The 13,342-nt window shown below is 34.9% G+C and overlaps 3 protein-coding genes across 3 annotated transcripts; 2 read left to right on the forward strand and 1 right to left on the reverse strand.

Moving 5' to 3' along the window:
• The first annotated feature begins 2,883 nt into the window (after positions 1 to 2,883).
• LOC125216343 (sigma factor binding protein 2, chloroplastic-like) lies at positions 2,884 to 3,618 on the forward strand. Its single transcript, XM_048118034.1, has one exon. It carries the CDS (start codon positions 2,963 to 2,965, stop codon positions 3,428 to 3,430), a length of 468 nt encoding a protein of 155 aa, XP_047973991.1. The 5' UTR covers positions 2,884 to 2,962; the 3' UTR covers positions 3,431 to 3,618.
• Positions 3,619 to 4,373: 755 nt separating this feature from the next.
• On the reverse strand, positions 4,374 to 6,060 carry LOC125216671 (NADPH:quinone oxidoreductase-like). The gene is made up of 3 exons (XM_048118429.1): positions 5,896 to 6,060; positions 5,142 to 5,330; positions 4,374 to 4,965 (listed from the first exon to the last, which is right to left on the reverse strand). Exons 1-3 carry the CDS (start codon positions 5,990 to 5,992, stop codon positions 4,658 to 4,660), a joined length of 594 nt encoding a protein of 197 aa, XP_047974386.1. The 5' UTR covers positions 5,993 to 6,060; the 3' UTR covers positions 4,374 to 4,657.
• Positions 6,061 to 9,951: 3,891 nt separating this feature from the next.
• Positions 9,952 to 13,231, forward strand: LOC125214158 (aspartyl protease AED3-like). The gene is made up of 3 exons (XM_048115060.1): positions 9,952 to 10,514; positions 11,994 to 12,468; positions 12,697 to 13,231. Exons 1-3 carry the CDS (start codon positions 10,029 to 10,031, stop codon positions 13,053 to 13,055), a joined length of 1,320 nt encoding a protein of 439 aa, XP_047971017.1. The 5' UTR covers positions 9,952 to 10,028; the 3' UTR covers positions 13,056 to 13,231.
• Positions 13,232 to 13,342: the final 111 nt, after the last annotated feature.

Consider the following 13,342-nt stretch of genomic DNA (forward strand, 5'->3'; position numbering starts at 1 on the left):
TTATAACAAGTTGGTTCGATTGATGTTTGAACTTTGTCAATCAGTCAATAATTTGTGATTCTAACATATTTTTTGATATATTCGTGCAATTTCGTTTTTCGGGTTTGGATTTTATAGTTTGGATTTCAGTTTTTCGAATATTTTTGAGAAATTTTGATATTTTGGTCCAAACCAATTTTTATAGTTCGGATTTCGCTTTTTCAATGATTCGGCTCGTTTTAGATTTCATAAAATTTAAGTTTTTCGGTTTAATTGAATTTGATTTAGGCAAAAAGCAATCAAAAATGAATATTTGCCCATAATGACTCAAGCCTTCAATCATATATTACCACTTAATTGCTACTCCCTTAGTTCACTATAAGTGATTGATTTCTTTTTGTTGGCCGTCATGTTATAATTGATTGATTTTTTTTTTTTTAGGAAAAAATATTGATATATTTTTACTCTTTCTTACTTAGCTTTTTTATTTAATTTAATTATTTTTCTATATTATTTTATTTACTTAATTTAATAATACGATTATTTTCTTAAATTTTACTTTTAAAAGAAATCAATTACTTGCGGTGAAATATTGGAGCACTATTCTAGGACAATAACGAAGATTAATTACAAGAGATTCTTTGTACATTATCTAGAAAGACAATGGCACACATAGTCCATAGATGTCCACATCATTAAAACTGCGTCACGCATTACCTCATTATTTGACTAAGGAATTGACCCTACTTTCGCCCTTTTTGAAGTTATTAGCAGAAAGTAATACTCTATTAGTTCCCGATTAAAAGTTACACTTTGATCGAACACAGATTTTAAGAAATGTAAATAAAAGTTGGTTGAAAAAATTAATGGAATGTGGGACTCACTTTTTTATATTGGTTTTATAATAAAATGTGAATGAAGTGGAGTAGTGTAATGTGGGACCTACTTATAATTTATGGTAAAAATGAAGTGTGACTCTTAATTGGGGACGGATCGTAATGGAAAAGTGTGACCCTTAATCTGGGATGGGAGTATTAAGCTATGTCGTCTAGAATTGATTAATTTGATGTAGTTTCACACAATTATACAATCAGTATGGTATTAAGATTTTTATTTTTCAGTAATACGGAGTTAGTTTTTATTTATACACATGATTAGTAAATATGGGATAGCCTCAAGAGAAGGCAATTTGATAAAACAGCCCATCGCTCTATTTATTTATGTGGGGCGTTTTTACGAATCAAAATTCATAAGATTGAAAATTTTACATATGAAATGAGTTTAGATGTAGATATAAGTCATGTCTTAGCTTTAGTTTAATTATATAATTATTAATTACATAGAGGATTATGGGTCTCATATTCGACGTGTTATAACTTTGTTCTTTTTTGTAATTTTTGTTGTAATAGATCGATTCTCTTTTTTAATTAGTGTTTTTCCTATAGAATTTTCGCAAATTTTTTAATGAGGCTCGACCCTAGGATTAAGATTTATGCCACGATCATACTTTGTAGTATTACGTTGTCAAATTTTTAAAGTCTAAATGCACTTCCAAAAATAGCCATTACATGCTAATAATAGTAGTAATTATCAATGTCTAGTTCGTGATCAGCTTTAATTAGTAAATAATTAGTCAGAGTACTATTACTTTAAATTGAAAGAGATAATATGCTAGACCAAAAATATTGTTAATTTAGTCAATCTGCATTTTAATAATCACGAATCAAACACCTTTTTTCAATCAAAGAAGCCATCGAGATTTTCCACAATAACAAACGGCAACTTTCCCTACATGTCCATTTTCTATTGACGAGTTAATAATATAAGAAAAAGAATACATTAAATAATCAATTTAATTCCACATACCTTGTATTTACACATATGTATCCAAAGACTTCTCTATCCTATCCTACCAATTATATCACCTCACGTGTTTACAATGGATCCATTAAATTTTTCATAATCACCTAAGACTGTGCACGTGAGAATTATCTTTATCACAACATATGGACGCATAAAAAAATGATAGAAATTACGTTTTCAAAATTAAAATTATGATGTAAATTAGATCGTTGATATAAGGTTTTACATAAAAAATTGAATAAATTTGAACATTTCTATAAAATTAAAAATAACAATTAAAAAAAAAAGAATGATAGGAACTTAAAGCCCCTTGCGTAATATGAGCTCGCAAATACACCTATTTATTTGAGTAGCTTAATTAGTTTTTTCCTACAACAATGCGTCTGATACTAAGAACGATAATCAACTAAATAAGAAACTATATCAGTCATTTGAATTACTAAAAAAGTCAATTTTGCCCTTTCAATGTCAAAAACTATAAACATTATAATCTCTTTTCCATAAAAATAAAAACATTCAAGAAATTTCGTTCTCTCTAATGAGGTGAGACCCATTTTCTACTATCACGCTTTTCTTTTTATCTCTATTTTATTTTATCGATTTTTTATTAAAACCCATAAGGTTTTAAAAGTTCCTAAGAGTATTTTTTAGGGACGTACTAGGAATATTCGTGGTTAAAAATTATAGACAAAAATAAGATTTATATACATAAAAAATAATTTGTTCCAAAAAATAAGGCTAGTTTACTACTAAGATCTTGTGAATTACTGCATGCAAAATCTGACAAGTTTGTAAATTTTTCTTTACAATTCGTATAATAGATATTTATCAATTCACTTATTAATGAAATCAAATAAAATACATATATATAGAGAAACTTCTATTTTATTCCCTTTTTCCTCCAACTTTCTTATCTCCTAATCAATCCAATTTTATTTCCCACTTTCTTCATCTCACCTTCCAAGAAACACCCTTTTTGTGGATTGCCTTTTTTACATCCACACATAGCTACGTACCTATATATACACCACCCCTTAATCCAACATAACACTTAAAAAAATCTTCATCCCAACATCATCAAATTAAAACTAGCCCAAAAAATTTATTTCCCCTATAAGAAATGAACGGCGGTGATCCAAGATTGGTGAAGAGTCTCAAAAAAAGCTACAAAGGCAAGAGAAAGAAGAGTGATCCACTCAAAGTGGTGTACATTTCTAGCCCCATGAAGGTCAAGACGAGTGCCACGAGATTTAGGTCACTCGTGCAAGAACTCACGGGTAAAAATTCCGACGTGTCGCAATACATGGACGACAACTCAGACTATCTAGCCAAAGACTTCTATCACGAGATTGATTGTGACGATCAATCTCTAGCAAAGGAGACGAGCGACGACCAATATCGGACTAATTCGTCGGTATCTACCGTAGATACCCCTACTAGCTCCGACTCATTTCAAGGGCAGATGGACATTAGTGTGTTCACTTCACAAATGAGCGAGCAACTTCAAGGGGCATTTTCGTCCAATTCGTTTTATGACCCTTTGCATCTTGATGTTCTTGGAAGCTTTGATGAGTTGATGTGGAGTTAAAATTTTTAGTATTGTTATTAAAAGTCTTGTATCATATGTTTATAGAACCTTGTAGAGGAATATTGCTTAGTATGTATTTATTTATTATATTTATGGATAGAGTAGATGAGATTAGGTGTTTTTGTGTTGAGACATGAATGATATCTTATTTCTCTAGTTAAATATCAAGAATCAAAATTTTTCTATCATTGGTTGCTTTTCTTTTTCTTCTTTTTCTCCATATTGCAACCGAAAGCAATGTTATGATATCTTATCAAAGTGTGGTAACACAACACGCAATCGTATATATCAATCAATTTTGCAAATTAAAAAAATAGACCAGACCTTCAAAATGGATATTGTGCACTTTTTCATCTAAGTATTAGAAATATTAAAATACATTATAGTCACAATTTATTTTTTTGTTCTTATCACATGTAATCTCTATTATGACCACGTTGCACACTAATAAAAGTAATTAATCACATGTAGTTATTGATTAGTTGATTTGTATCCTAGCCTTTTCAACTTATTTTCCAACTTATCTTTTCAACTTACTATTCAATATTTTCAACTAATTATCTATGGAGTAACCTAATCCTTGCAATTTGCAGCAATTTTACTAGTATCAAATTTTCACTACAAAGGCTGAGTTGAGATGTGACGTGCATGAGGGAAAATGACCTACTATTACTTTGCTCCAAAATATAGTTGTATACAAAAATATATCAATATTTTATTTTAACATTTATATTTTGGAAATAACTACCTAAAAGCGATTAATTAAATTGGTACAAATTCAAATGATAATAAACTGAAAATGTTAGTGAAAAAACTGATTTAGGTAGTATAGGTTGCATAGAATTGATAAATTTTAAAAATCGCCAAAGATTATGACTCTTATAATTATATTTTACATTTTTTATTAAAATGTAGAAATCTGTAAACTTAAGAAGTAACCTAATTCGATAGAAAGAATCAAAATTACCAAATTTGCAGTCAAGTGTCACGATCTGAAACACTACATACTGTTACAACATCAGAGTGATCAATTACTACTAAAAAATTTCCTGAACTCTCACAAACAATGACACACAACAATGTTCCACATTCAATGTTGCAATTGAGGAATAGCAATAACTTAGACAATACTTGAATCATTGAATGACATTAAAGGCGAAATGAAAACAACACAAATCGTGCAAATATCTTAAGGTGCTATGCTAGCACCAGATGTCCAGTGAGGGATTACGCAGACTTACATTGAAGACGGAGAGTGAACGCATACAAGGATAAGAGAACCGCTTTCAGCCTTTCCTTGGTTGCATCATCGTGCAAGTTGCCATCGCTATCAAACTTAGCAGGAGGCGCAAACACATTCAGGGAGAACTCGGGTTTGTTGATGAAGTGAACATCAACGTAAATGCATATCTGACGGAGATGATATTGAGATAGCCCTCCACCAAAACCTCCCCCCGCGCTCACAATTGCAGCAGTTTTATCAGCCAACACATTTGGGGGACGAGATGCCCAGTCAATCGCATTTTTCAGAGGTGCTAGGACAATCGGAAACAAAATGCTGGTTGATTACAAAAGAGCTTATTTGACCTCAAGACTCAAAGAGGAAAGCACAAAAGCATAAAAATCCGAATGAAAGATGTAAACACACTAGCTATTTACAAAATTCTGATAAACTCGAAGATAATACGTTAGAGGAAGAACAGTAGAATACCAGTGACAGAGTAGTTGTACTCAGGTGAAGCAAAGAGTAGACTATCAGCAGCAGCAATCTTCTCCCTGAAAACCTCCACAGCAGGCGGATACGTTCCATTCACCTCGAGATCCGTGTTCAACAATGGTAATGCTGATATATCCACATACTCTACCTCCAAACCTTTGATTGTCTTTGATTGATCGATCGCTGCTCATCACTCCAAAACAAATTATTGAAAAGCAAAATCACAATATGACCTTCAATTACTTCAACAGCAAAGATAGCTCACAAAACACAATCCGAAACTCAATCTTCTAACATGTGGTGTTTGGATAGCCATAGTAATTAGTAGAAACCTTTTAATTTCCACGAGTGATCCTAAATCAATCCTAAAATACTATAGATATGAAAAATTAACTCTACAAAATGCTGATATGTTCTTCAATTACTTCAATAGCAAATATAACTCATAGAACAACTTCCAAAACTCAACAATACTCCATAAATTTTTAAAACACATATACATTACCCCAGAAAATCCTAATATGATCTTCAATCACTTCAACAGCAAAAGATAACTCACAAAACACAACCCGAAACTCAATCTTCTACCACCATGCAATGTTCGGAAATTAGCATTAGGTAAAAAATGTAGCACATGAGAGTGAAATTGGTAGAGAAAGCAAAAATCGCTTCCTTGCAACGAAATGTGATGCAATAATGAGCGCAGAAGAGCAGAAAAAAAGTAAAGAGAGAAGTAAAAAGCGAATACCGGCATTTAGGAGGCCGCGATTGTAGGAACCTTTGCGGAGAGAACCGCAGAGAGCAGCGACTTTGATCACTGACGAAGGTATAGCTGCAGCAGCCATTGATGGAAATGAGTAGAAAACAGAGATGCTGTGGTTATTGTGGCTCTGTCGATTACGAGGAAAACGAGTTGAAGAAATCTAGTACTACTCCACACGTAAAATCGGGTCCATTCAATAAAATTTAATTTTAGAAAACGCATTTTAGAAGTATATTAAGCAGGAAACTATTTTATAGGAGTAATTTTAGAAAATAATTAATTTTTTAAATTTAGATACTATTTTAGTTCTTCCCACAAATATTCTTTCCTTTTTAGCTATTCCCACGAGAATATGCATTTTTTAATTTTAGAAACTACTACTTCCGTCCCAGATTTATAGTCACATTTTGCTATAAAAGTCCGTCCCACATTTATAGTCACATTTAGAATTTTCTATATTTGGACATAATATTTTACCCCATTATTCACTAAAATTACACTCAAATGTCATTATCTACATTAAAATAAATCAAAACAAAAATAAAAAACCAAAAAGTCAAAAAGGGACCCACCTTCAACAACCCATTTCATTTATTACACACTCCATCATCTCACGTCACCATCTCGGACCAAAAACGTAAAATGACAATATGTTCAGGACCAATTTTGGCATTTACTCTTTAGTTTATTACACACTCCACCAATTCCTTAAAACTCGTGCCATAACTAAATGTGACTATAAATCTAGGACGGAGGGAGTATTTTTTAGTGGCGGATCCAGAATTGATAAACGGAAGGAGCGAAATATATTTTAGTAGGTTGGTTTAGGGCGAAAATGATAATTTTTTTCGATTTTCGGGGCGACGTCGGGACAAATGGAGGGAGCGGACACGGTAATTTTACGTCCGGATAAGAAGAAATTAGTCGTACAGAGGGGGCGACCGCCCCCTAGATCCACCACTGCTATTTTCCTTTCTAATGAAGTAAATATCATCATTTTTAGATTATTAAAATTGAAATCATTATAGAACTAGTTAAAGTGATCATAATATGCTTACTACAGTAATAGACAGGATTTATACCTCTGTGTCGATTCTTTCAATTTTACCTCAGATTTTATGACATATTTCCAATATATATTATTTAAAGAAAAATAGAGAGAGATGACCGAAAATTGTGAAGGAGATATAGCAAGAGCGTTTAGATATTTTTGTTTAAAGTTCAAACACACATGTAAAATGAGGGATCATATTTATGGGCTGATTTTATATTTGAACACATGTATAGGGTTACATTTGGGCCTATTCGATTATTATTGGGCCTATTTAATTAATATTTAAGCCTTTTGATCTGGGCCTTCGTTAAAAATTAATTTAGGCTCGCGGGCACAAGCGCACGCCTTCTCAAATTAAGGTTCACAAAATCATACGATAATTGAGAATTTGTGTATGAAAAATTTCATGATTTTTGCGACAATCTTGAAAATAATGCTCGCGAAGCATTAGTCGTACTTTTATAAGTGGCTTATAATCGAAATCGAATTACCATATCATTCCATCGATAACAATTATTCTCTATCTTTATCTCACACGGGCACACTCACGCACACACACAAGATTCGAGGGTCGATGACACCCCAAATCACACCCTTTTATTTATTTAAAATTTCTAAATTATTTAATCACATTGGTTTATTCCAATGACCCTGAAATATATTCCCTCTTGCAAATCTCATACTACATGCATGTGTTCCTCTTGCAAAACCTTTGTACCTGGCCCTTATGATAAAATTTATTATACATGTCTACATCCTAAAAATCCAAATCCACATTCTCTGCGACACACTAACACAAGGAAGGAAACAAAATGTACAACTAATGGAGCTGTTCACTGAATTAAATAAGAAAAGTGATCACACCTCCATGTCTCTCTTTTTTATGTATATTGGACCAATATGAACCACTCAAATGCTATTATTATACAACAAAACTAAATGGACTACAGTCTGGTATCAAATAATATCCATATATACCGACAGTTTTTGAGTTGTATGACCAATTACATGTGCAATGCAGAAATGGATAAAATGGATCCAGAAAATGAAATTCGTGAATTCAGAATATAGTAGAAGCTATGTAGCGAATGTTATAGGCAATGACAGACAAAGAACAAACAAATCCCAACCCTAATGGCTAAATGTAGAGTGATCGCACTGTGAAATTGACGACAACTCAAAAGATCGAATTTAATTCAGTTTTGCGGCCTACATGAGCCAACAATGATTCGATCGACTCTCAAAACAGATGTAATAGCTAAAAAGATAGTGATCTACCAGTGCAAAAACAACTCAAATATGAACTAACACGTGTACCGTTATAGGTTATATTACATGGGTGTGTTATCTCAAGTGGGAAAGCAAGTGTATTATTCTTCCACTAGAATATTCTTGCAACGAAGATCTTGAAATTGATAGCTCTCCACATAAAACCATCATGAATTTCTCACTGGATCGCATAAAACTATATAGTACTACTACTATACTACTATAGTATATATTAAGTAATATACTATTAGCCACTAGAACTATATTTCTTGATTGTTTCTTATGTTGATTCTCCAATTTGCAAATAAAACAAAATTACCGAATATCTTGCAATAAAAACGAAGCTTAAATTAAAATTTATGAAATCCTCACCAAAGCATGGAAATCACAATCTTGTAACATGTGCCTACACAGCCACCTACCGATCCACAATTCTATATTCTAAATAAGCAATAAAAATCACAAGTTGAGAACATGACAAAAGTGAGTAGAATTTATTAGTTTCCTCTTTAAGCTACCGACTTATCAACTCTCTAGACCTAGCCTTGTAGAAAAGAATAGAGAAATCAACTCTAGTGTACCTTTTCAATTATATTCAAACATCTAACAATCATGACACGTCAATCGGTCACTTGTTATTTTACTTTGAAGTTTGAAGCAGTGTTTTAAAAACCGGATCAGACCGATCGGTCAGCTGCAAACCGATAGGCTGTTCGGTCCGATTAGGCCATTTAAACCGTTGAGCAATTAGACCGTTTTGGACTGGATAAACCGGCTGGTTGGGCTGGAAACTGGCGGCCGGTTGAACCGGTGTTTTGAACTTTTTCTGAAAATCACTGATTTAGATGCCGTCGGGAACCACCGGTGCAGCTTACTTTCAGATCCAACTATGTAATCTCTTCCCACTGCATCGTTTCATCACCATCTCCAGAGTCCCTCAAAATAAATATCATTACTCACTTGCTAATAGATCGAAAATTTGTAGATCTAAAGCAATAACATCACAAGATTAAGAGAGAGGATAAGAAATTAAAAGAGATTGAGAAAGGTTGGAAGAATATCTCAAAGAGACAAGGGGTTGAAATGGAGATAGTGAGGACTGAGGCGGCCCATTACTTAAAATGGAAACCCTTTTATCTTTACTTTATCCCACCTCTCTTACTTTACTCTATCCATTTAGGGCATATTTTGTAGGCTGGTTAGGATATGCCAACATTAAAACTATATTAGGATATAGACGTATGGATTACAGTAGAAGAAGTCTAAATTGGGTTTAGTGTTTTGTAGACTAGATACATGGGCCCACTGTTTTGGGAAGCGCTTCGGAAGACTAAAAGTTTCGAGGCATATGGATAAATTTATTTTCCAATTTCAACAGTAAAATAAAAGATTTCAAACTAGATATGTCCAAGTTTAACTTGGTTTGTTGTCAAGGCTACAAAACGGTTAGAATATTGAGGATAAAAATATTTGTCTCACTTGTTCCTATCTACAAAACGAATACACAAAATAAAGTTGCATTTTTCGTGCCGCTCAATAAAGGGGTCATTTTCCTTGGGACGGAGGGAGTATAACACATTGAAACAACATAGATTTTAATGTATATATGCATGAGTAATGTGTTACTCAAAATTTTTCTTATTTAGATTTTAAAGAACAAAATTGAGGACCAAACTTTATGATTATAACTTAGATGCCCAAAAACACACACTTCAAGTTCAACTAAGAGTCCTTCAGTTGATGATCTATAAATAAAAAACCACACCCAATCACCAATCTCCACCCAAACCCAAAAATGGGCACTCTCTTCTTCCCTCTAGTAACCCTCATTCTCTCTCTATCCCATTCCCATGCCCTCAACTGCCATGCACCTGCACCACCCCCACTAGACTCCTCCACCCTCCAGCTCCTCCATGCCAACAGCCCATGCTCTCCCTTCCGCCCCAAAACACCCCTCTCCTGGCAGGATTCCGTCCTCCGGATGCAGTCCAACGACGCCGCCCGCCTCCAATACCTCTCCACCCTCCTCGCCGCCACCACCGGCAAGAGGATCGCCCCCATCGCCTCCGGCCGGGCCGTCACGCAGAACCCTACCTACATTGTCCGCGCCGCCATCGGCACCCCCGCGCAGACGCTGCTCATGGCCGTCGACACCAGCAACGACGCCGCCTGGGTCCCCTGCACCGGCTGCGTCGGATGCTCGTCCGCCGCCGCGGGTTTTAGCCCGGCTGCGTCGGCCTCGTTCAAGCCCGTGAGCTGCGGCGCCGCGCAGTGCGCTCAGGTATGTACGGAGGCTTCGCTTGCTTAGTCTTGATGCTCGTGATTGTTTTTTGTCACTTAAGATTTTAATATAAAATTCATAAAGTTAGAGATACTGGAAAAAAAAATTATGGTTAAAATATTAATCCAAAAATGGGCCTTGCCTTTTTCAATAGAAAAACCTACTATAAATAAATAATGATTATTTTTCATGGATGTAGTAGTTATTTTATCAAAATGATTTTTTATAATTGCATAAAATTAGTATAATTAGAAGAGAAATAGGAATAAAAATAATTGAATTAATCTACTGAGGATTTTATATGCTATAAATCGAGGTATTATGAGCTACTTAACTTTTACTATATTATAAAAATACTAGTGTATACTCTAATTTTGGATTTTGTTAGTCCTAATAAAAAAAACTACTAGTAGTAACTAATTAGATGATAAAATATAATTATAAAATATAAGGGGCGCTTACTTTAAATAACACGATAGAAGTCTAGAACAGGTAAATAATTAATTCAATTTTCACTACTTATTTGGATGTAGACTAAAGAATAGGTATAAAATTTAAAATATGTACATCTAATTTACCAAAGTGGATCTCACGTCTCTTTCTCTTCACGTGGTTGCTACTGTATATAGTGTGAGTATTCTCTGTTGTCCATTTGTGGAAGTGCAGTGTCACCCGTGAACCATATTGCTTTCATCTATAATCCTAGATTGATTTCAATTTTCAACAACTACTAGAGAAATTGGGTATACTTTTTTCAAAAAGAAAGTACTACTACTAGATTCAATATAATGGGATTGTTTCAAATTGTTTCTAAATGTCAAATTTAATGGAATTTATGAGCTCTCATGGACTGACGATGGGGTCGGTCAGTCAATCCCGCTTGACCCATGCCATCTCACTCCACCACTTTTTTTATATGACCAATAACATCATATCATGTCATGTTTTTTCATTACATATTTACATATCATGTCAAGTTTCGTGTTTGATGATTCTATACAAGAGTTTTGATTTGAATTTAGAGCATACCAGCTACTTTGGAGATATATATTATATTTTCTACATTTTCTTTTGTCCATATTAGGTCCAATAATTGTTTGTCACATCACTTACTTGGATATCCATTATAAGCCACTTATCTAGAAATAAGAAATCAAGTAATGACATCCATATCATGATTGTATAGATCCTCACATTTAATTAGGGAACAAAACCTTGCAAAAAGATGTCAAGAAAGTTGGTAACCAAGATAGAAGAACTTATTAATTTAAATACACACCAAGATATTTTCTTAGTTTGATAAAAAAGTTGTTCCTCGAGTTCGTTTATCAGTTAACTATGTCAACCAACAAAATTTAATTTTTAATAAAGTATTATTTTTTCTCTCATCCATATTTACTACTAGTAGTACTTGCATCTTATAGTTACTCTCAAATCAATGATTTTTCACTAAATATCTACAATTGCATTATGACTAAGGTGCCAAATCCAAGCTGCGGTGGCGCCACCTGCGGCTTCAACCTTACCTACGGCGGCTCCACCGTTGCCGCCACCCTGGGTCAGGATAACATCACACTCGCGACAGACTCCATCCCCGGCTACACCTTCGGGTGCATCACGAAGGCGACAGGAACGTCAATCCCGTCGCAGGGGCTATTGGGCCTGGGCCGAGGCCCACTATCGCTAATGTCCCAAACATCAAGCCTCTACCAGTCCATATTCTCATATTGTTTGCCGGGCTACAAATCCACTAGTTTTAGTGGATCTTTGAGATTGGGGCCCAATAGCCAGCCCATAAGAATTCAAACCACTCCATTGCTCAAGAATCCAAGAAGATCCTCTTTCTATTATGTCAATCTCATGGGAATTAGGGTTGGAAGAAGTGTTGTCAACATCCCACCTACTGCATTTGCCTTTGATCCCTCTACTGGGGCTGGAACCGTTATCGATTCAGGTTAGTTTTCTGAGTTGGAACTCGTGTGGCATCCGCACCATGTAGATGGTGCGAACGCCACAATAATTTATTAAAACGGTCGCTAACAAGTACTGATTAATTCATTTTTTATATAGCAACTAATTTAAGTTTAAGTTATAAATCATCGATTACAGTTTAAAATGTGTGTTCTTATCATGATTTATTTTATCTATCTTTCCGATCGAACTGATATTACCTCCTTGATAGGCACGGTGTTCACCGTACTTGTGAAGCCCGCCTACACAGCGGTGAGAGACGAGGTTCGGCGGAAGATGGGAAATGCCACGGTGTCATCCCTCGGAGGCTTCGACACGTGCTACACCGTGCCGGTCACAGTGCCTACCATAACCTTTATGTTTCAGGGGTTGAACATGAGCCTCCCACAGGACAATTTCCTCATCCGCAGCAGCTCCGGCACCACCTCCTGCCTCGCCATGGCTGCAGCTCCCGACACCGGGGTCAACTCCGTCCTCAACGTCATCGCCTCCTTCCAGCAGCAGAACCGCCGCGTTCTCATCGATGTTGCCAACTCTAAGCTCGGCATTGCGCGTGAGTCATGCACTTAGAGTGAGAGAGAGAGAGAGTGATGTGTGATTATATATCACATTTTGTATCTTTTTTTAGCTATGTGTAATTTAATTTGGAGTTGTATGTTTAAGCAGATATTGGGCTGTAACAATCCAAATAACTAAATTTGGAGACTTTAGTAAATTGGAGTTGAAAATGGAATGATGATTGGCAACTCTCTCGATTCAAGAAAAGTTGTTCCGGTTCCAAATCGAAAACCGGCAATTCTGGTTCTGATTTAAGATGAACCATAACCGGCCTAATAGAACCAAGAGAACGGTTTACG

Source organism: Salvia hispanica, chromosome 3 (genome assembly GCF_023119035.1).
Source record: "Salvia hispanica cultivar TCC Black 2014 chromosome 3, UniMelb_Shisp_WGS_1.0, whole genome shotgun sequence".
In the NCBI taxonomy this organism is placed as follows: domain Eukaryota; kingdom Viridiplantae; phylum Streptophyta; class Magnoliopsida; order Lamiales; family Lamiaceae; genus Salvia; species Salvia hispanica.